Genomic DNA, 23,566 nt, shown 5'->3' with positions numbered 1-23,566 from the left:
CTAGATTCCCAGGTGTACTAGGGGCAATAGACTGGACACACATTCCTATTCCCAACCTTGGTGGTTAGAATGGAGAAGTATTCTGTAATCGGAAACGTGCAGGCTGTCTGTGATGTCAAAGGTCAGCTCACCAACATCCTACTGCTCCATCAACCTGCAGGCTGTCTGTGATGTCAAAGGTCAGCTCACCAACATCCTACTGCTCTGTCAACGTGCAGGCTGTCTGTGATGTCAAAGGTCAGCTCACCAAAATCCTACTGCTCCGTCAATGTGCAGGCTGTCTGTGATGTCAAAGGTCAGCTCACCAACATCCTACTCCTCCGTCAACGTGCAGGCTGTCTGTGATGTCAAAGGTCAGCTCACCAACATCCTACTGCTCCGTCAACGTGCAGGCTGTCTGTGATGTCAAAGGTCAGCTCACCAACATCCTACTGCTCCGTCAACCTGCAGGCTGTCTGTGATGTCAAAGGTCAGCTCACCAACATCCTACTGCTCCGTCAACGTGCAGGCTGTCTGTGATGTCAAAGGTCAGCTCACCAACTTCCTAGCTAAATGGCCAGGATCCAGCCATGACAGCAGAATCTTTGACAATAGTCAACTGTGTGCAATGCTGGAAAGGGGAGCATATGAAGGCCCCCTACTAGGTGACAATGGATATGCCTGTCGTGGGTACCTCATGACTCCCCTTTTAAAGCCCCAGGCACCTGAAGAGAGAGAATACAACACCTCTCATATCCTGACAAGAGGTCTCATAGAGAGTTTTTGGAGTGTGGAACAAAAGAACCCCCTGCCTGAAGGCTCTGCACGAAGATGGACACTACACTGACAATCATTACTGCAGTTGCAGTTCTGTATAACTTTGGCAAGAGACAAGGAGACGATCTACCTGAGGAGGACCTACCCGAGGAGACTGAAGAGGACCTACCCGAGGAGACTGAAGAGGACCTACCCGAGGAGACTGAGGAGGACCTACCCGAGGAGACTGAGGAGGACCTACCCGAGGAGACTGAGGAGGACCTACCCGAGGAGACTGAGGAGGACCTACCCGAGGAGACTGAGGAGGACCTACCCGAGGAGGCTGAGGAGGACCTACCCGAGGAGGCTGAGGAGGACCTACCCGAGGAGGCTGAGGAGGACCTACCCGAGGAGGCTGAGGAGGACCTACCCGAGGAGGCTGAGGAGGACCTACCCGAGGAGGCTGAGGAGGACCTACCCGAGGAGGCTGAGGAGGACCTACCCGAGGAGGCTGAGGAGGACCTACCCGAGGAGGCTGAGGAGGACCTACCCGAGGAGGCTGAGGAGGACCTACCCGAGGAGGCTGAGGAGGACCTACCCGAGGAGGCTGAGGAGGACCTACCCGAGGAGGCTGAGGAGGACCTACCCGAGGAGGCTGAGGAGGACCTACCCGAGGAGGACCTACCCGAGGAGGCTGAGGAGGACCTACATGAGGAGGCTGAGAAGGACCTGGCTGAGGAGGACCTGGCTGAGGAGGACCTACCTGGGGAGAATGGAGAAGATGGCCATGCTGCTGATGCCAATGGGAATGCTGTCATTGACACGTGCAATTCCTAATTAGGCTACCTATATTCAAAGAACCAGAACACAAGAGTGGGGACAAGACTGGAGGACACCAAACTGCTAGGGAAAGCATTGTTTTAATAAATAATTGTTTTAATAAATATAAAGATCAGCATTCTTTACACATTGGTCATTTGTTTCCCTGAAGGAGTTCCTGTTTGTGAATTCACAGTAGCTCTTTTTGTAAAATCAGGACCTCAATCTGCGGTAGATTTTTCTCTCTCCCCAGTTCCAAAACATCAATATGAGCTTGGTTCATGTCAGTTCTGGGGCGTTGCTTGGCCTGTCAGCTGTTTTTGCTGCTGGTCCAAGATCCTGGCACTGCTGTTTCTCCACGGAACAGGGTGTCAGCTCAACTAAAGGGAAGGAAATTAACTCATTATTAGAAGGCTATTTACGTGCCCAATTTGTACAACAATTTAATTGGGGTTTATGATATGCTCTGCCTCGGTACGAATGATGATGTTACGCAACATGCTGTAACGGACCTGATAACGGTAACATCTTATAACGGACCTGATAACGGACCTGATAACGGTAACACCTGATAACGGACCTGATAACGGACCTGATAACGGTAACACCTGATAACGGACCTGATAACGGACCTGATAACGGACCTGATAACGGTAACACCTGATAACGGACCTGATAACGGTAACACCTGATAGTGGTAACACCTGATAACGGACCTGATAACGGACCTGATAACGGTAACACCTGATAACGGTAACACCTGATAACGGTAACACCTGATAACGGTCCTGATAACGGTAACACCTGATAACGGTAACACCTGATAACGGTAACACCTGATAACGGTAACACCTGATAACGGTAACACCTGATAACGGTAACACCTGATAACGGTAACACCTGATAACGGACCTGATAGTGGTAACACCTGATAACGGTAACACCTGATAGTGGTAACACCTGATAACGGTAACACCTGATAACGGTAACACCTGATAACGGTAACACCTGATAACGGTAACACCTGATAACGGTAACACCTGAACACCTGATAACGGTAACACCTGATAACGGTAACACCTGATAACGGTAACCCCTGATAACGGTAACACCTGATAACGGTAACACCTGATAACGGTAACACCTGATAACGGTAACACCTGATAACGGTAACACCTGATTGTGGTAACACCTGATAACGGACCTGATAACGGTAACACCTGATAACGGACCTGATAACGGACCTGATAACGGACCTGATAACGGTAACTGATGCTACTAGGTCTACATCACTCTGGACCTGATACTAGGTAACTACATCTGATCTGCTGCTACTAGGTCTACATCACCTGATAACGGACTGCTGCTACTAGGTCTACATCCACTCTGCTAACACCTGCTACTAGGTCTACATCTAACACCTGCTGCTATAAGGTCTGATAACATCTGATAACTCTGCTGCTAACACCTGTCTACATCCACTCTGCTGCTAACTGAGGTAACACATCTACCTGCTGCTACTAGGTCTAACATCTACTCTGCTGCTACTAGGTCTACATCCACTCTGCTGCTACTAGGTCTGACATCTAACACTGCTGCTACTAACACCTGGTCTACATCCACTCTGCTGCTACTAGGTCTACATCCACTCTGCTGCTACTAGGTCTACACCTGATAACGGTAACACCTGATAACGGTAACACTGAACTGCTGCTACTAGGTCTACATCTACTCTGCTGCTACTAGGTCCACATCTACTCTGCTGCTACTAGGTCTACATCCACTCTGCTGCTAACTAGGTCTACATCTACTCTGCTGCTACTAGGTCTAACATCTACTCTGCTAACACCTGCTACTAGGTCTGACATCTACTCTGCACCTGCTACTAGGTCTGACATCTACTCTGCTGCTAACACCTGAGGTAACACCCGACAACATCTGACTCTGATAATGGTAACACCTGCTAACTAGGTCTACATCTGATAACTCTGCTAACACCTGCTACTAGGTCTACATCTACTCTGCTGCTACTAGGTCTACATCCACTCTGCTGCTACTAGGTCTACATCTACTCTGCTGCTACTAGGTCTACATCTACTCTGCTGCTACTAGGTCTACATCTACTCTGCTGCTACTAGGTCTACATCTACTCTGCTGCTACTAGGTCTACATCTACTCTGCTGCTACTAGGTCTACATCTACTCTGCTGCTACTAGGTCTACATCTACTCTGCTGCTACTAGGTCTACATCCACTCTGCTGCTACTAGGTCTACATCTACTCTGCTGCTACTAGGTCTACATCTACTCTGCTGCTACTAGGTCTACATCTACTCTGCTGCTACTAGGTCTACATCCACTCTGCTGCTACTAGGTCTACATCTACTCTGCTGCTACTAGGTCTACATCCACTCTGCAGCTACTAGGTCTACATCCACTCTGCTGCTGCTACGTCCTGCATTGTGATCCCTCTGTCAGAAGTACCCCGCTCTCTCCATCACATCCTCTCCTTGTTTGAATGGTTGGCCTGCTGTGATGATGGACACTTCAGGGTTTAATTTAGTGAATGGTTTTGGGTTTCCACTGGTAGTTTTGGCTTCCATATTGTCTATCATCGATGCTAGGTGCGCTATATGCAAGTCTAAGTTATCTTGGATTTCTTTGGCTTTTCTTTCAATCTCTCTTAAACTCGTCTCTGTTTTTCTAGGGTCACTTACAGCCTGCCAACTTTACTGTTCATCTGTTTCCCAAAGCTTAAAGTCCTACTTTCTATTTAGTTGTTGATCAGGTTGAACTCATGCAGTAAGAGAGTCGATTTTCTCACTGGTGTTGTTGACAATGTTGACCTTCAACGGTTGCGTTATAACTTTTTTTGTAGCGATATACTGTGATTACAAACTTTTTTTTGTTTAATGTTTGACACTATACACAACACACGCTTTTATAAACAATTAGCTCTAACGTTCTGATTCTAACATTCTGATTCTAACGTTCTGATTCTAATGGTCTGATTCTAACCCTTTCCCAGGGTCCATGTAAGAATGTCATCACTGTTATCCAGAAGTTTCAGGACAGTCTGTTTGTCTGTGGGACCAATGGGAACAAGCCCCAGTGCTGGAAGCTGGTGAGGATTTGTTTATTTTATGCTTTCTTAGACAGTTGTAGAAACTGAGTAGTAGGAAGGTTGGAGACCGGGATTGAACCCTGTCTCCTGTGGGGAGACATATACAGTATGTGCTTAAAGATGGATTTCTATTTAGTTGTTGATCAGGTTGAACTCATGCAGCCTGAGAGTGTTTAATGTTTGAAAGTGGAAAACACGCCAATCCACCCAGCAGGGCTTTCTCATTCTGATTCTAGTTCATTCTAATGGTAGTCCAACCCAGCAGGGCTTTCTCACTATAGTTCATAGTTAGTCCACCGAGCAGGGCTTTCTCATTATAGTTCATAGGTCAAGCCCCAGTGCTGGAAGCTGGGCTTTCTCACTATAGTTAATAGGTAGTCCACTGAGCAGGGCTTTCTCATTATAGTTCATGTGGGGAGTCCTATACAGCAGGGCTTTCTCACTATAGTTCATAGTTAGTCCACCCAGCAGGGCTTTCTCACTATAGTTCATAGGTAGTCCACCCAGCAGGGCTTTCTCACTATAGTTCATAGTTAGTCCACCCAGCAGGGCTTTCTCACTATAGTTCATAGGTAGTCCACCCAGCAGGGCTTTCTCACTATAGTTCATAGGTAGTCCACCCAGCAGGGCTTTCTCACTATAGTTCATAGTTAGTCCACCCAGCAGGGCTTTCTCACTATAGTTCATAGGTAGTCCACCCAGCAGGGCTTTCTCACTATAGTTCATAGTTAGTCCACCGAGCAGGGCTTTCTCATTATAGTTCATAGGTTGTCCTCCCAGCAGGGCTTTCTCACTATAGTTAATAGGTCGTCCTCCCAGCAGGGCTTTCTCACTATAGTTCATAGTTAGTCCACCGAGCAGGGCTTTCTCACTATAGTTAATAGGTCGTCCTCCCAGCAGGGCTTTCTCACTATAGTTAATAGGTCGTCCTCCCAGCAGTGCTTTCTCACTATAGTTAATAGGTCGTCCTCCCAACAGGTCTTTCTCACTATAGTTAATAGGTCGTCCTCCCAGCAGGGCTTTCTCACTATAGTTAATAGGTCGTCCTCCCAGCAGGGCTTTCTCACTATAGTTCATAGTTAGTCCACCGAGCAGGGCTTTCTCATTATAGTTCATAGGTCGTCCTCCCAGCAGGGCTTTCTCACTATAGTTCATAGTTAGTCCACCGAGCAGGGCTTTCTCACTATAGTTCATAGTTAGTCCACCGAGCAGGGCTTTCTCACTATAGTTAATAGGTCGTCCTCCCAGCAGGGCTTTCTCACTATAGTTCACAGGTCGGCCACCGAGCAGGGCTTTCTCACTATAGTTCACAGGTCGGCCACCGAGCAGGGCTTTCTCACTATAGTTCATAGGTCGTCCACCCAGCATGTTGATGATTGATTGCTATGTCATTTATGATAATTATTTACCTTAGCCTACTTGGTAAATATTTTCTCTTCTTGAACTGCACTGTTGGTTAAGGCCTTGTAAGCATTTCACTTGTTGTATTCGTCGTTTCACGGTAAAGTCTACACTTGTTGTATTCGTCGTTTCACGGTAAAGTCTACACTTGTTGTATTCGTCGTTTCACGGTAAAGTCTACACTTGTTGTATTCGTCGTTTCACGGTAAAGTCTACACTTGTTGTATTCGTCGTTTCACGGTAAAGTCTACACTTGTTGTATTCGTCGTTTCACGGTAAAGTCTACACTTGTTGTATTCGTCGTTTCACGGTAAAGTCTACACTTGTTGTATTCGTCGTTTCACGGTAAAGTCTACACTTGTTGTATTCGTCGTTTCACGGTAAAGTCTACACTTGTTGTATTCATCGTTTCACGGTAAAGTCTACACTTGTTGTATTCGGCACATGTGACAAATAAAGTATGATTTGATATGTTCCATCATATGTTTTCATGTCCCAAATGCCCCCCTATTCCCTATGAGCCCTGGTCAAAATTATAAAAAATAAAAAAAGGCTACCTGCTGGCTACTAGTCCAACACTCTAACCACTAGACTACCTGCTGGCTACTAGTCCAACACTCTAACCACTAGGCTACCTGCTGGCTACTAGTCCAACACTCTAACCACTAGACTACCTGCTGGCTACTAGTCCAACACTCTAACCACTAGGCTACCTGCTGGCTACTAGTCCAACACTCTAACCACTAGGCTACCTGCTGGCTACTAGTCCAACACTCTAACCACTAGGCTACCTGCTGGCTACTAGTCCAACACTCTAACCACTAGGCTACCTGCTGGCTACTAGTCCAACACTCTAACCACTAGGCTACCTGCTGGCTACTAGTCCAACACTCTAACCACTAGGCTACCTGCTGGCTACTAGTCCAACACTCTAACCACTAGGCTACCTGCTGGTTACTAGTCCAACACTCTAACCACTAGGCTACCTACTGGCTACTAGTCCAACACTCTAACCACTAGGCTACCTGCTGGTTACTAGTCCAACACTCTAACCACTAGACTACCTGCTGGCTACTAGTCCAACACTCTAACCACTAGACTACCTGCTGGCTACTAGTCCAACACTCTAACCACTAGGCTACCTGCTGGCTACTAGTCCAACACTCTAACCACTAGGCTACTTGCTGGCTACTAGTCCAACACTCTAACCACTAGGCTACCTGCTGGTTACTAGTCCAACACTCTAACCACTAGGCTACTTGCTGGCTACTAGTCCAACACTCTAACCACTAGACTACCTGCTGGCTACTAGTCCAACACTCTAACCACTAGGCTACCTGCTGGCTACTAGTCCAACACTCTAACCACTAGGCTACCTGCTGGCTACTAGTCCAACACTCTAACCACTAGGCTACCTGCTGGCTACTAGTCCAACACTCTAACCACTAGGCTACCTGCTGGTTACTGGCCCAACACTAACCACTAGGCTACCTGCTGGCTACTAGTCCAACACTCTAACCACTAGGCTACCTGCTGGTTACTAGTCCAACACTCTAACCACTAGGCTACCTGCTGGTTACTAGTCCAACACTCTAACCACTAGACTACCTGCTGGCTACTAGTCCAACACTCTAACCACTAGGCTACCTGCTGGTTACTAGTCCAACACTCTAACCACTAGACTACCTGCTGGTTACTAGTCCAACACTCTAACCACTAGGCTACCTGCTGGCTACTAGTCCAACACTAGGTCCACTACATAGGGAATAGGGTGCCATTTGTGATCTTTGATTCCTGTGTTGATGAGTGTTTTTCTTGTGTTTATGCCACAGTATTCTCAGATGCCCAATCACACACTTGAGATTGTGGAGAGTTACGAAGGCACTGGACTCTCTCCTTACGTTTACTCCCAGAATGCACTCTCCCTCACTGTAGGTATGTTGAGCACATAGCTGTCGACTGTTGTCTTCCCTACAGTACAAACTTAACGTTCAGTGGTTCAGTGGCAGATAACACACTATATATACAAAGGTATGTGGACACCTCTTCAAATGAGTGGATTTAGCTATTTCAGCCACACCCGTTGTTGACAGGTTTATAAAATCAAGCACACAGCCATGCAATCTCCATAGGAAAACATTGGCAGTAGAATGGCCCTTACTGAAGAGCTCAGTGACTTTCAACGTGGCACCGTCATAGGATCCCACTTTTCCAACAAGTCATTTCGTCACATTTCTGCCCTGCTGGAGCTGCCCCCTGTCAACTGTAAGTGCTGTTATTGTGAAGTGGAAACGTCTAGGAGCAACAACGGCTCAGCTGCGAAGTGGTAGACCACACAAGCTCACAGAACGGGACCCACGGGTGCTGATGCCCGTAGTGTGTAAAGATCGTCCTCGCAACTACCGAGTTCCAAACTGCCTCTGGAAGCAACGTCAGCACAATAATTGTTAGTCTGGAGCTTCATGAAATGGGTTTCCATGGATGAGCAGCCGCACACAAGCCTAAGACCATTGGACTCTGGAGCAGTGGAAATGCGTTATCTGGAGTAATGAATCACACTTCACCATCTGGCAGTCCAAACGGATGAATCTGGGTTTGGCGGATGCCAGGACAACGCTACCTGTCCCAATGCATAGTGCCAACTATAACGTTTGGTGGAGGAATAATGGTCTGCAGCTGTTTTTTCATGGTTCGGGCCCCTTAGTTCCAGTGAAGGGAAATCTACAGCGTACAATGACCTTCTAGACAATTCTGTACTTCCCACTTTGTGGCAACAGTTTGGGGAAGTCCCTTTCCTGTTTCAGTATAACAATGCCCCCGTGCACAAAGCGAGGTCCATACAGAAATCGTTTGTCGAGATCAGTGTGGACTTGCCTGCACAGAGCCCTGACCTCAACCACATCAAACACCTTTGGGATTAATTGAAATGCTGACTGCGAGCCAACCGCCAAACATCAGTGGTGCCCCCGACCTCACTAATGCTGTTGTGGCTGAATAAAAGCAAGTCCCCTCAACAATGTTCCAACATCTAGTGGAAAGCCTTCCCAGAAGAGTGGAGGCTGTTATAGCAGCAATGTTCCAACATCTAGTGGAAAGCCTTCCCAGAAGAGTGGAGGCTGTTATAGCAGCAATGTTCCAACATCTAGTGGAAAGCCTTCCCAGAAGAGTGGAGGCTGTTATAGCAGCAATGTTCCAACATCTAGTGGAAAGCCTTCCCAGAAGAGTGGAGGCTGTTATAGCAGCAATGTTCCAACATCTAGTGGAAAGCCTTCCCAGAAGAGTGGAGGCTGTTATAGCAGCAATGTTCCAACATCTAGTGGAAAGCCTTCCCAGAAGAGTGGAGGCTGTTATAGCAGCAATGTTCCAACATCTAGTGGAAAGCCTTCCCAGAAGAGTGGAGGCTGTTATAGCAGCAATGTTCCTACATCTAGTGGAAAGCCTTCCCAGAAGAGTGGAGGCTGTTATAGCAGCAATGTTCCAACATCTAGTGGAAAGCCTTCCCAGAAGAGTGGAGGCTGTTATAGCAGCAATGTTCCAACATCTAGTGGAAAGCCTTCCCAGAAGAGTGGAGGCTGTTATAGCAGCAATGTTCCAACATCTAGTGGAAAGCCTTCCCAGAAGAGTGGAGGCTGTTATAGCAGCAATGTTCCAACATCTAGTGGAAAGCCTTCCCAGAAGAGTGGAGGCTGTTATAGCAGCAATGTTCCAACATCTAGTGGAAAGCCTTCCCAGAAGAGTGGAGGCTGTTATAGCAGCAATGTTCCAACATCTAGTGGAAAGCCTTCCCAGAAGAGTGGAGGCTGTTATAGCAGCAATGTTCCTACATCTAGTGGAAAGCCTTCCCAGAAGAGTGGAGGCTGTTATAGCAGCAATGTTCCAACATCTAGTGGAAAGCCTTCCCCAGAAGAGTGGAGGCTGTTATAGCAGCAATGTTCCAACATCTAGTGGAAAGCCTTCCCAGAAGAGTGGAGGCTGTTATAGCAGCAATGTTCCTACATCTAGTGGAAAGCCTTCCCAGAAGAGTGGAGGCTGTTATAGCAGCAATGTTCCAACATCTAGTGGAAAGCCTTCCCAGAAGAGTGGAGGCTGTTATAGCAGCAATGTTCCAACATCTAGTGGAAAGCCTTCCCAGAAGAGTGGAGGCTGTTATAGCAGCAATGTTCCAACATCTAGTGGAACGCCTTCCCAGAAGAGTGGAGGCTGTTATAGCAGCAAAGGGAGGGACCAACTCCACATTAATGCCCATGATTTTGAATTGGAATGATATGTTTGACGAGCAGGTGTCACCTTTGGTCATGTAGTCCAAAGGTTTTGGTCAATCAGATCCCTTGGCGTTGAATACGTACGTTTTCATTATTGAATGTCTCTGTGAGTCTCTCTGTGTGTCTCTCTGTGTGTCTCTCTGTGTGTCTCTCTGTGTGTCTCTCTGTGTGTCTCTCTGTGTGTCTCTCTCTCTGTGTGTCTCTCTGTGTGTCTCTCTCTCTGTGTGTCTCTCTGTGTGTCTCTCTCTCTGTGTGTCTCTCTGTGTGTCTCTCTGTGTGTCTCTCTCTCTGTGTGTCTCTCTGTGTGTCTCTCTGTGTGTCTCTCTGTGTGTGTCTGTGTGTCTGTCTGTGTGTCTCTCTGTGAGTCTCTCTGTGAGTCTCTCTGTGTCTCTCTGTGTGTCTCTCTGTGTGTCTGTGTGTCTTTGTGTGTCTTTGTGTGTCTGTGTGTGTCTCTCTGTGTGTCTCTCTGTGTGTGTCTGTGAGTCTTTGTGTGTCTCTGTGTGTCTCTCTGTGTGTGTCTGTGAGTCTCTCTGTGTGTCTCTCTGTGTGTCTCTGTGAGTCTCTCTGTGTGTCTCTCTGTGTGTCTGTGAGTCTCTGTGTGTCTCTCTGTGTGTCTCTCTGTGTCTCTCTGTGTGTCTCTCTGTGTGTGTCTGTGTCTCTCTGTGTCTCTCTGTGTGTGTCTGTGTGTCTCTCTGTGTGTGTCTGTGAGTCTCTGTGAGTCTGTGTGTCTCTCTGTGTGTCTCTCTGTGTGTCTCTCTGTGTGTCTCTCTGTGTGTCTCTGTGTGTGTCTCTGTGTGTGTCTCTGTGTGTGTCTCTGTGTGTCTCTCTGTGTGTGTCTGTGTGTCTCTGTGTGTCTCTCTGTGAGTCTCTCTGTGAGTCTCTCTGTGTGTCTGTGTGTCTCTCTGTGTGTCTCTCTGTGTGTCTGTGAGTCTTTGTGTGTCTGTGTGTCTCTCTGTGTCTCTCTGTGTGTCTGTGTGTGTCTGTGTGTGTCTCTCTGTGAGTCTCTGTGTGTCTGTGTGTCTCTCTGTGTGTGTCTGTGAGTCTCTCTGTGTGTCTGTGTGTGTCTCTGTGTGTGACATAAGATCATACCTAATCAAATCCAGTAGAAATACCTTATAAAATGTGTATATTTTTTACTAGGATATTCAATATGAATTATGGAATGTCTCTGCTTCCTTGTTGTAACGTGGGTTCTGTTCTTTCAGAGGGGGACCTATATGCTGCAGCTCCTTTATACAGCGATGGGAGCTCATTACAGTTCAGAAGGAAAGCTGGCAGCAGAACCAATGTATGGATGTATGACAAGTGGGTGACCGGTATGTAAAGAGAGATAATGTATTAATGTGATACTGTATTCATGTGATACTGTATTGATGTGATACTGTATTGATGTGATGGTGTATTAATATGTAATGAATTGATGTGATAAAATGTGTTAATGTATTAATGTGATAATGTATTAATGTGATACTGTATTGATATGATACTGTATTGATGTGATAAAATGTGTTAATGTGATAATGTATTCATGTGATCATGTATTAATGTGATAATAGTGTACTATATAATGTATGGAGGTGATAATGTATTAATATATGTGTTGTGATAATGTATTAATGTGATAATGTATTAATGTGATACTGTATTAATGTGATACTGTATTAATGTGATACTGTATTGATGTGATACTGTATTAATGTGATACTGTTTTGATGTGATGGTGTATTAATGTGATAATGTATTAATGTGATACTGTATTAATGTGATACTGTTTTGATGTGATGGTGTATTAATATGTAATGAATTGATGTGATAAAATGTGTTAATGTGATAATGTATTAATGTGATCATGTATTAATGTGATAATGTATTAATGTGATACTGTTTTGATGTGATGGTGTATTAATATGTAATGAATTGATGTGATAAAATGTGTTAATGTGATAATGTATTAATGTGATAATGTATTAATGTGATACTGTATTAATGTGATACTGTATTGATATGATACTGTATTAATGTGATACTGTATTGATGTGATGGTGTATTAATAAGTAATGAATTGATGTGATAAAATGTGTTAATGTGATACTGTATTGATGTGATACTGTATTAATGTGATACTGTATTAATGTGATACTGTATTAATGTGATACTGTATTAATGTGATACTGTTTTGATGTGATGGTGTATTAATATGTCATGAATTGATGTGATAAAATGTGTTAATGTGATAATGCATTAATGTGATAATGTATTAATGTGATAATAGTGTACTATATAATGTATTGAGGCGATAATGTATTAATATATAATGTGTTGTGATAATGTATTAATATATCATGTATTAATATATCATGTATTAATGTGATGTATTACTATATACTGTGATAATATCATTCATTAATGTGATAATGTATTAACATGATTATGTATTAATAAATCGTGCAGTGATGTGATAATTTATTCATGTGACGATACTGTATTAATATAGCATGTATTAATGTGATACTGTATTAATGTGATGATGTATAACTATATAATGTATTGATGTGATACTTTATTAACGTGATGGTGTATTAATATATAATGTGTTGATGTAATAATGTATTAATGTGATGTATTAATGTGGTAATGTTTTAATATATAATGTATTGAGGTGATACTTTATTAATGTGATGGTATATTAATATATAATGTATTGAGGTGATAATGTATTAATGTGATGGTATATTAATATATAATGTATTGAGGTGATAATGTATTAATGTGATGGTATATTAATATATAATGTATTGAGGTGATAATGTATCAATGTGATGTAGTAATATATAATGTATTGAGGTGATAATGTATCAATGTGATGTAGTAATATATAATGTATTGATGTGATAAGGTATCAATGTAATGTATTAATATATACTGTATTGATGTGATAATGTAATAATAATAATAATAATAATGTATTTATATATCATGTATTGATGTGATAATGTAGATAATCTAACTGCCTGTAACTCAGGACCTGAATCAAGGATTTGCATATTCTTGGTACCATTTGAAGGGAAACACTTTGAGGTTTGTGAAAATGTGAAAGGAATGTAGGAGAATATAACACAATAGATCTGGTAAAAGATAATGCAACGAAAAAAAACAACCATTTATTTTGTATTTTTTGCAGTACCATCATCTTTGAAATGCAAGAGAAATGCCATAATGTATTATTCCAGCCCAGCTACAATTTCTATTTTGCAGTGTATGCGCAAAGTTTTAGACTGATCCAATGAACCATTGCATTTCTGTTAGAAACGCTGTATCAAGACTGCCCAAATGTGCCTCATTTGTTTATTAATAACTTTTCATGTTCAAAACTGTGCACTCTCCTCAAACAATAGCATGGTATTATTTCACTGTAATAGCTACTGTAAATTGGACAGTGTAGTTAGATTAACAAGAATTGAAGCTTTCTGCTAATATCAGATATGTCTATGTCCTGGGAAATGTTCTTGTTACTTACAACGTCATGCTAATCGCATTAGCCTACGTTAGCTCAACCTCATGCTAATCGCATTAGCCAACGTTAGCTCAACCTCATGCTAATCGCATTAGCCTACGTTAGCTCAACGTCATGCTAATCGCATTAGCCAACGTTAGCTCAACCTCATGCTAATCGCATTAGCCTACGTTAGCTCAACGTCATGCTAATCGCATTAGCCAACGTTAGCTCAACCTCATGCTAATCGCATTAGCCTACGTTAGCTCAACCTCATGCTAATCGCATTAGCCTACGTTAGCTCAACTGCCCCGTGGACGGGACACCGATACCAAAGAAGTTTGTGATAATGCACCAATGTGTTAATGTATACATTTGATGATAATGTTTTTAATGTGATGATGTCAACATGAAGGAAACTTTCCCTGACCTGGCACTTAGTTTAGACTCTGGGTGCACCCCAAATCAAATATTTTTCAAAGCCCTTTTTACATCAGCTGATGTCACAAAGTGCTTATACAGAAACCCAGCCTAAAACCACAAACGGCAAGCAATGCAGATGTAGAAGCACGGTGGCTAGGGAAAAACTCCCTATGAAGGCAGGAACCTAGGGAGGAACCAAGCTCTGAGGGGTGGCCAGTCCTCTTCTGGCTGTGCCGAGTAGGGAGATTATAAGATTAACATAACAGAACATGGCCATTAAGGCCAGATCGTTCTTCAAGTTGTTCAAATGTTCATAGATGACCAGCAGGGTCAGATAATAATAATAATACCAGTAGTTGTCGACGGTGCATGTCAGGTGGCTTTTCATAGCCCGTCAAATGGCACCTTGTTCTCTGTTTTTAGACTAGAGCCCTGGCCAAAAGTACTGTGTAGGAGGAAGGGTGGCTTTTGGGACGCCGTCTCATTCTCAGTCTGGCATCACAGCGATCACAGTACAGCTTCATTAGTGAAATCCTTATCTTTCCGTCTACTCTTCCGCGTATCAGCATAGCTGCCAAGCCAAGGCTACCACCTGCGTCATGATTTAAGGCGGCAGGCTTGGCTCTGTGGCTGTTAATCATGAAAGAGGGGTCATTGTAGTTTGGATGGAACTCTCTCAGGGTTCCTCTGTGTTTAGTACTTTCTGTTGTTTCACTGATACACCCATGTGTTCTGTTGATACACCCATGTGTTCTGTTGATACACCCATGTGTTCTGTTGATACACCCATGTGTTCTGTTGATACACCCATGTGTTCTGTTGATACACCCATGTGTTCTGTTGATACACCCATGTGTTCTGTTGATACACCCATGTGTTCTGTTGGTAAACTGATACACCCATCTGTTGTTTCACTGATACACCCATGTGTTCTGTTGATACACCCATGTGTTCTGTTGATAAACTGATACATCCATGTGTTCTGTTGGTAAACTGATACACCCATGTGTTCTGTTGATAAACTGATACACCCATGTGTTCTGTTGATAAACTGATACACCCATGTGTTCTGTTGATAAACTGATACACCCATGTGTTCTGTTGGTAAACTGATACATCCATGTGTTCTGTTGGTAAACTGATACATCCATGTGTTCTGTTGGTAAACTGATACACCCATGTGTTCTGTTGATAAACTGATACACCCATGTGTTCTGTTGGTAAACTGATACACCCATGTGTTCTGTTGATACACCCATGTGTTCTGTTGATACACCCATGTGTTCTGTTGATAAACTGATACACCCATGTGTTCTTAAACTGATACACCCATGTGTTCTGTTGTTTCACTGATACACCCATGTGTTCTGTTGATACACCCATGTGTTCTGTTGATACACCCATGTGTTCTGTTGATACACCCATGTGTTCTGTTGATAAACTGATACATCCATGTGTTCTGTTGGTAAACTGATACACCCATGCGTTCTGTTGATAAACTGATACACCCATGTGTTCTGTTGATGAACTGATACACCTATGTGTTCTGTTGATAAACTGATACACCCATGTGTTCTGTTGATACACCCATGTGTTCTGTTGATACACCCATGTGTTCTGTTGATACACCCATGTGTTCTGTTGATAAACTGATATATCCATGTGTTCTGTTGGTAAACTGATACACCCATGTGTTCTGTTGATAAACTGATACATCCATGTGTTCTGTTGGTAAACTGATACACCCATGCGTTCTGTTGATAAACTGATACACCCATGTGTTCTGTTGATGAACTGATACACCCATGTGTTCTGTTGATAAACTGATACACCCATGTGTTCTGTTGATAAACTGATACACCCATGTGTTCTGTTGATAAACTGATACACCCATGTGTTCTGTTGATGAACTGATACATCCATGTGTTCTGTTGGTAAACTGATACACCCATGCGTTCTGTTGATAAACTGATACACCCATGTGTTCTGTTGATGAACTGATACACCCATGTGTTCTGTTGATAAACTGATACACCCATGTGTTCTGTTGATACATCCATGTGTTCTGTTGATACATCCATGTGTTCTGTTGATAAACTGATACATCCATGTGTTCTGTTGGTAAACTGATACACCCATGTGTTCTGTTCTTAAACTGATACACCCATGTGTTCTGTTGATAAACTGATACACCCATGTGTTCTGTTCTTAAACTGATACACCCATGTGTTCTGTTCTTAAACTGATACACCCATGTGTTCTGTTGATAAACTGATACACCCATGTGTTCTGTTGATAAACTGATACACCCATGTGTTCTGTTCTTAAACTGATACACCCATGTGTTCTGTTCTTAAACTGATACACCCATGTGTTCTGTTGATACACCCATGTGTTCTGTTGATGAACTGATACACCCATGTGTTCTGTTCTTAAACTGATACACCCATGTGTTCTGTTGATGAACTGATACACCCATGTGTTCTGTTGATACACCCATGTGTTCTGTTCTTAAACTGATACACCCATGTGTTCTGTTGATGAACTGATACACCCATGTGTTCTGTTGATGAACGGATACACCCATGTGTTCTGTTCTTAAACTGATACACCCATGTGTTCTGTTCTTAAACTGATACACCCATGTGTTCTGTTGATAAACTGATACACCCATGTGTTCTGTTGATGAACTGATACACCCATGTGTTCTGTTGATGAACTGATACACCCATGTGTTCTGTTGATAAACTGATACACCCATGTGTTCTGTTGATAAACTGATACACCCATGTGTTCTGTTGATGAACTGATACACCCATGTGTTCTGTTGATGAACTGATACACCCATGTGTTCTGTTGATGAACTGATACACCCATGTGATCTGTTGGTAAACTGATACACCCATGTGTTCTGTTGGTAAACTGATACACCCATGTGTTCTGTTCTTAAACTGATACACCCATGTGTTCTGTTGATACACCCATGTGTTCTGTTGATAAACTGATACACCCATGTGTTCTGTTGATAAACTGATACACCCACGTGTTCTGTGATAAGATGTTGTTTCTCGTTAATTTTGTTGGCAAAAATGATTGTGCAATCGTTAGATAGGTAGTGGAACACTGTAAATGATAACTGGAGTGTTTTATAGAAGAATGGGTTAATTGATTGATATTCCCTGTCCTCCCAGAGCCCACGTTCATCTCCGCCTGCTGGGTGAGACGTAGGGAGGAGCCGGACAAGGAGAAGATATATATATTCTTCAGGGAGAAGAACTCTGACATCAGCCCTGAAGCTGATCCCTGGATTTCTAGAGTAGCACAAGTCTGTAAGGTAAGATGGAGACAGATAGAGACAGTCTGTTAGATGGTGGGATAGAGACAGTCTGTTAGATAGTGGGATAGAGACAGTCTGTTAGATGGTGGGATAGAGACAGTCTGTCAGATAGAGACAGTCTGTTAGATAGAGACAGTCTGTTAGATGGTGGGATAGAGACAGTCTGTTAGATAGAGACAGTCTGTTAGATGGTGGGATAGAGACAGTCTGTTAGATGGTGGGATAGAGACAGTCTGTTAGATGGTGGGATAGAGACAGTCTGTTAGATGGTGGGATAGAGACAGTCTGTCAGATAGTGGGATAGAGACAGTCTGTTAGATAGAGACAGTCTGTTAGATGGTGGGATAGAGACAGTCTGTTAGATGGTGGGATAGAGACAGTCTGTCAGATAGTGGGATAGAGACAGTCTGTTAGATGGTGGGATAGAGACAGTCTGTTAGATAGTGGGATAGAGACAGTCTGTTAGATAGAGACGGTCTGTTAGATAGAGACAGTCTGTTAGATAGTGGGATAGAGACAGTCTGTTAGATAGTGGGATAGAGACAGTCTGTTAGATAGTGGGATAGAGACAGTCTGTTAGATAGTGGGATAGAGACAGTCTGTCAGATAGTGGAATAGAGACAGTCTGTTAGATAGTGGGATAGAGACAGTCTGTTAGATAGAGACGGTCTGTTAGATAGAGACAGTCTGTTAGATAGTGGGATAGAGACAGTCTGTTAGATAGTGGAATAGAGACAGTCTGTTAGATAGAGACAGTCTGTTAGATGGTGGGATAGAGACAGTCTGTTAGATGGTGGGATAGAGACAGTCTGTTAGATAAAGACAGTCTGTCAGATAGTGGGATAGAGACAGTCTGTTAGATGGTGGGATAGAGACAGTCTGTTAGATAGTGGGATAGAGACAGTCTGTTAGATAGAGACAGTCTGTTAGATGGTGGGATAGAGACAGTCTGTTAGATAGTGGGATAGAGACAGTCTGTTAGATAGAGACAGTCTGTTAGATGGTGGGATAGAGACAGTCTGTTAGATGGTGGGATAGAGACAGTCTGTTAGATAGAGACAGTCTGTTAGATGGTGGGATAGAGACAGTCTGTTAGATGGTGGGATAGAGACAGTCTGTTAGATAGAGACAGTCTGTTAGATAGAGACAGTCTGTCAGATAGTGGGATAGAGACAGTCTGTCAGATAGTGGGATAGAGACAGTCTGTTAGATGGTGGGATAGAGACAGTCTGTTAGATGGTGGGATAGAGACAGTCTGTCAGATAGTGGGATAGAGACAGTCTGTCAGATAGTGGGATAGAGACAGTCTGTCAGATAGAGACAGTCTGTTAGATAGAGACAGTCTGTTAGATGGTGGGATAGAGACAGTCTGTTAGATGGTGGGATAGAGACAGTCTGTCAGATAGAGACAGTCTGTTAGATAGAGACAGTCTGTTAGATGGTGGGATAGAGACAGTCTGTCAGATAGTGGGATAGAGACAGTCTGTCAGATAGAGACAGTCTGTTAGATAGTGGGATAGAGACAGTCTGTCAGATAGAGACAGTCTGTTAGATAGAGACAGTCTGTTAGATAGAGACAGTCTGTTAGATGGTGGGATAGAGACAGTCTGTTAGATGGTGGGATAGAGACAGTCTGTTAGATAGAGACAGTCTGTTAGATGGTGGGATAGAGACAGTCTGTTAGATGGTGGGATAGAGACAGTCTGTTAGATAAAGACAGTCTGTCAGATAGTGGGATAGAGACAGTCTGTTAGATGGTGGGATAGAGACAGTCTGTTAGATAGTGGGATAGAGACAGTCTGTTAGATGGTGGGATAGAGACAGTCTGTTAGATGGTGGGATAGAGACAGTCTGTCAGATAGTGGGATAGAGACAGTCTGTTAGATAGAGACAGTCTGTCAGATGGTGGGATAGAGACAGTCTGTCAGATGGTGGGATAGAGACAGTCTGTTAGATAGAGACAGTCTGTCAGATAGTGGGATAGAGACAGTCTGTTAGATAGTGGGATAGAGACAGTCTGTTAGATGGTGGGATAGAGACAGTCTGTTAGATAGAGACAGTCTGTTAGATGGTGGGATAGAGACAGTCTGTTAGATGGTGGGATAGAGACAGTCTGTTAGATAGTGGGATAGAGACAGTCTGTCAGATAGAGACAGTCTGTTAGATAGAGACAGTCTGTTAGATGGTGGGATAGAGACAGTCTGTCAGATAGTGGGATAGAGACAGTCTGTTAGATAGTGGGATAGAGACAGTCTGTTAGATAGTGGGATAGAGACAGTCTGTTAGATAGTGGGATAGAGACAGTCTGTCAGATAGTGGAATAGAGACAGTCTGTTAGATAGTGGGATAGAGACAGTCTGTTAGATAGAGACAGTCTGTTAGATAGAGACAGTCTGTTAGATAGTGGGATAGAGACAGTCTGTTAGATAGAGACAGTCTGTTAGATAGAGACAGTCTGTTAGATAGAGACAGTCTGTTAGATGGTGGGATAGAGACAGTCTGTTAGATGGTGGGATAGAGACAGTCTGTTAGATGGTGGGATAGAGACAGTCTGTTAGATGGTGGGATAGAGACAGTCTGTTAGATGGTGGGATAGAGACAGTCTGTCAGATAGTGGGATAGAGACAGTCTGTTAGATAGAGACAGTCTGTTAGATGGTGGGATAGAGACAGTCTGTTAGATGGTGGGATAGAGACAGTCTGTCAGATAGTGGGATAGAGACAGTCTGTTAGATGGTGGGATAGAGACAGTCTGTTAGATAGTGGGATAGAGACAGTCTGTTAGATAGAGACGGTCTGTTAGATAGAGACAGTCTGTTAGATAGTGGGATAGAGACAGTCTGTTAGATAGTGGGATAGAGACAGTCTGTTAGATAGTGGGATAGAGACAGTCTGTTAGATAGTGGAATAGAGACAGTCTGTTAGATAGAGACAGTCTGTTAGATGGTGGGATAGAGACAGTCTGTTAGATGGTGGGATAGAGACAGTCTGTTAGATAAAGACAGTCTGTCAGATAGTGGGATAGAGACAGTCTGTTAGATGGTGGGATAGAGACAGTCTGTTAGATAGTGGGATAGAGACAGTCTGTTAGATAGAGACAGTCTGTTAGATGGTGGGATAGAGACAGTCTGTTAGATAGTGGGATAGAGACAGTCTGTTAGATAGAGACAGTCTGTTAGATGGTGGGATAGAGACAGTCTGTTAGATGGTGGGATAGAGACAGTCTGTTAGATAGAGACAGTCTGTCAGATGGTGGGATAGAGACAGTCTGTCAGATGGTGGGATAGAGACAGTCTGTTAGATAGAGACAGTCTGTCAGATAGTGGAATAGAGACAGTCTGTTAGATGGTGGGATAGAGACAGTCTGTTAGATAGAGACAGTCTGTCAGATAGTGGAATAGAGACAGTCTGTTAGATAGTGGGATAGAGACAGTCTGTTAGATGGTGGGATAGAGACAGTCTGTTAGATAGAGACAGTCTGTTAGATGGTGGGATAGAGACAGTCTGTTAGATAGTGGGATAGAGACAGTCTGTCAGATAGAGACAGTCTGTTAGATAGAGACAGTCTGTTAGATGGTGGGATAGAGACAGTCTGTCAGATAGTGGGATAGAGACAGTCTGTTAGATAGTGGGATAGAGACAGTCTGTTAGATAGAGACAGTCTGTTAGATGGTGGGATAGAGACAGTCTGTTAGATAGAGACAGTCTGTTAGATGGTGGGATAGAGACAGTCTGTTAGATGGTGGGATAGAGACAGTCTGTTAGATGGTGGGATAGAGACAGTCTGTTAGATGGTGGGATAGAGACAGTCTGTTAGATGGTGGGATAGAGACAGTCTGTCAGATAGTGGGATAGAGACAGTCTGTTAGATAGAGACAGTCTGTTAGATGGTGGGATAGAGACAGTCTGTTAGATGGTGGGATAGAGACAGTCTGTCAGATAGTGGGATAGAGACAGTCTGTTAGATGGTGGGATAGAGACAGTCTGTTAGATAGTGGGATAGAGACAGTCTGTTAGATAGAGACGGTCTGTTAGATAGAGACAGTCTGTTAGATAGTGGGATAGAGACAGTCTGTTAGATAGTGGGATAGAGACAGTCTGTTAGATAGTGGGATAGAGACAGTCTGTTAGATAGTGGAATAGAGACAGTCTGTTAGATAGAGACAGTCTGTTAGATGGTGGGATAGAGACAGTCTGTTAGATGGTGGGATAGAGACAGTCTGTTAGATAAAGACAGTCTGTCAGATAGTGGGATAGAGACAGTCTGTTAGATGGTGGGATAGAGACAGTCTGTTAGATAGTGGGATAGAGACAGTCTGTTAGATGGTGGGATAGAGACAGTCTGTTAGATGGTGGGATAGAGACAGTCTGTTAGATGGTGGGATAGAGACAGTCTGTCAGATAGAGACAGTCTGTTAGATAGAGACAGTCTGTTAGATGGTGGGATAGAGACAGTCTGTCAGATAGTGGGATAGAGACAGTCTGTCAGATAGAGACAGTCTGTTAGATAGTGGGATAGAGACAGTCTGTCAGATAGAGACAGTCTGTTAGATAGAGACAGTCTGTTAGATAGAGACAGTCTGTTAGATGGTGGGATAGAGACAGTCTGTTAGATGGTGGGATAGAGACAGTCTGTTAGATAGAGACAGTCTGTTAGATGGTGGGATAGAGACAGTCTGTTAGATGGTGGGATAGAGACAGTCTGTTAGATAGTGGGATAGAGACAGTCTGTTAGATAGAGACAGTCTGTTAGATGGTGGGATAGAGACAGTCTGTTAGATGGTGGGATAGAGACAGTCTGTCAGATAGTGGGATAGAGACAGTCTGTTAGATAGAGACAGTCTGTCAGATGGTGGGATAGAGACAGTCTGTCAGATGGTGGGATAGAGACAGTCTGTTAGATGGTGGGATAGAGACAGTCTGTTAGATAGAGACAGTCTGTTAGATGGTGGGATAGAGACAGTCTGTCAGATAGTGGGATAGAGACAGTCTGTTAGATAGTGGGATAGAGACAGTCTGTTAGATAGAGACAGTCTGTTAGATGGTGGGATAGAGACAGTCTGTTAGATGGTGGGATAGAGACAGTCTGTTAGATAGAGACAGTCTGTTAGATGGTGGGATAGAGACAGTCTGTTAGATGGTGGGATAGAGACAGTCTGTTAGATAGAGACAGTCTCTTAGATAGAGACAGTCTGTCAGATAGTGGGATAGAGACAGTCTGTCAGATAGTGGGATAGAGACAGTCTGTTAGATGGTGGGATAGAGACAGTTTGTTAGATGGTGGGATAGAGACAGTCTGTCAGATAGTGGGATAGAGACAGTCTGTCAGATAGTGGGATAGAGACAGTCTGTCAGATAGAGACAGTCTGTTAGATGGTGGGATAGAGACAGTCTGTTAGATAGAGACAGTCTGTTAGATGGTGGGATAGAGACAGTCTGTTAGATGGTGGGATAGAGACAGTCTGTCAGATAGAGACAGTCTGTTAGATAGAGACAGTCTGTTAGATGGTGGGATAGAGACAGTCTGTTAGATAGTGGGATAGAGACAGTCTGTCAGATAGAGACAGTCTGTTAGATAGTGGGATAGAGACAGTCTGTTAGATAGAGACAGTCTGTTAGATAGAGACAGTCTGTTAGATAGAGACAGTCTGTTAGATGGTGGGATAGAGACAGTCTGTTAGATGGTGGGATAGAGACAGTCTGTTAGATAGAGACAGTCTGTTAGATGGTGGGATAGAGACAGTCTGTTAGATGGTGGGATAGAGACAGTCTGTTAGATAGTGGGATAGAGACAGTCTGTTAGATAGAGACAGTCTGTTAGATGGTGGGATAGAGACAGTCTGTTAGATGGTGGGATAGAGACAGTCTGTCAGATAGTGGGATAGAGACAGTCTGTTAGATAGAGACAGTCTGTTAGATGGTGGGATAGAGACAGTCTGTCAGATAGTGGGATAGAGACAGTCTGTCAGATAGTG

The 23,566-nt window shown here is 43.6% G+C and overlaps 1 protein-coding gene across 1 annotated transcript in view; it reads left to right on the top strand.

Annotated features, from left to right (window-relative positions):
• Nucleotides 1-23,566, top strand: part of sema7a (semaphorin 7A) — an 85,180-nt gene that overhangs the window by 20,296 nt on the left and 41,318 nt on the right. Inside the window, exons 4-7 of the mRNA XM_052506083.1 lie at nucleotides 4,581-4,676; nucleotides 7,910-8,012; nucleotides 11,545-11,655; nucleotides 17,447-17,589. Of these exons, the coding sequence (XP_052362043.1) occupies nucleotides 4,581-4,676; nucleotides 7,910-8,012; nucleotides 11,545-11,655; nucleotides 17,447-17,589 (453 nt within the window). The remainder of the gene's footprint in view (nucleotides 1-4,580; nucleotides 4,677-7,909; nucleotides 8,013-11,544; nucleotides 11,656-17,446; nucleotides 17,590-23,566) is intronic.

This window comes from Oncorhynchus keta, unplaced genomic scaffold (assembly GCF_023373465.1).
Source record: "Oncorhynchus keta strain PuntledgeMale-10-30-2019 unplaced genomic scaffold, Oket_V2 Un_contig_25469_pilon_pilon, whole genome shotgun sequence".
NCBI lineage: Eukaryota > Metazoa > Chordata > Actinopteri > Salmoniformes > Salmonidae > Oncorhynchus > Oncorhynchus keta.
Note: the sequence above shows the minus strand (reverse complement) of the source record. Positions and strands in the feature narration are given on the sequence as shown.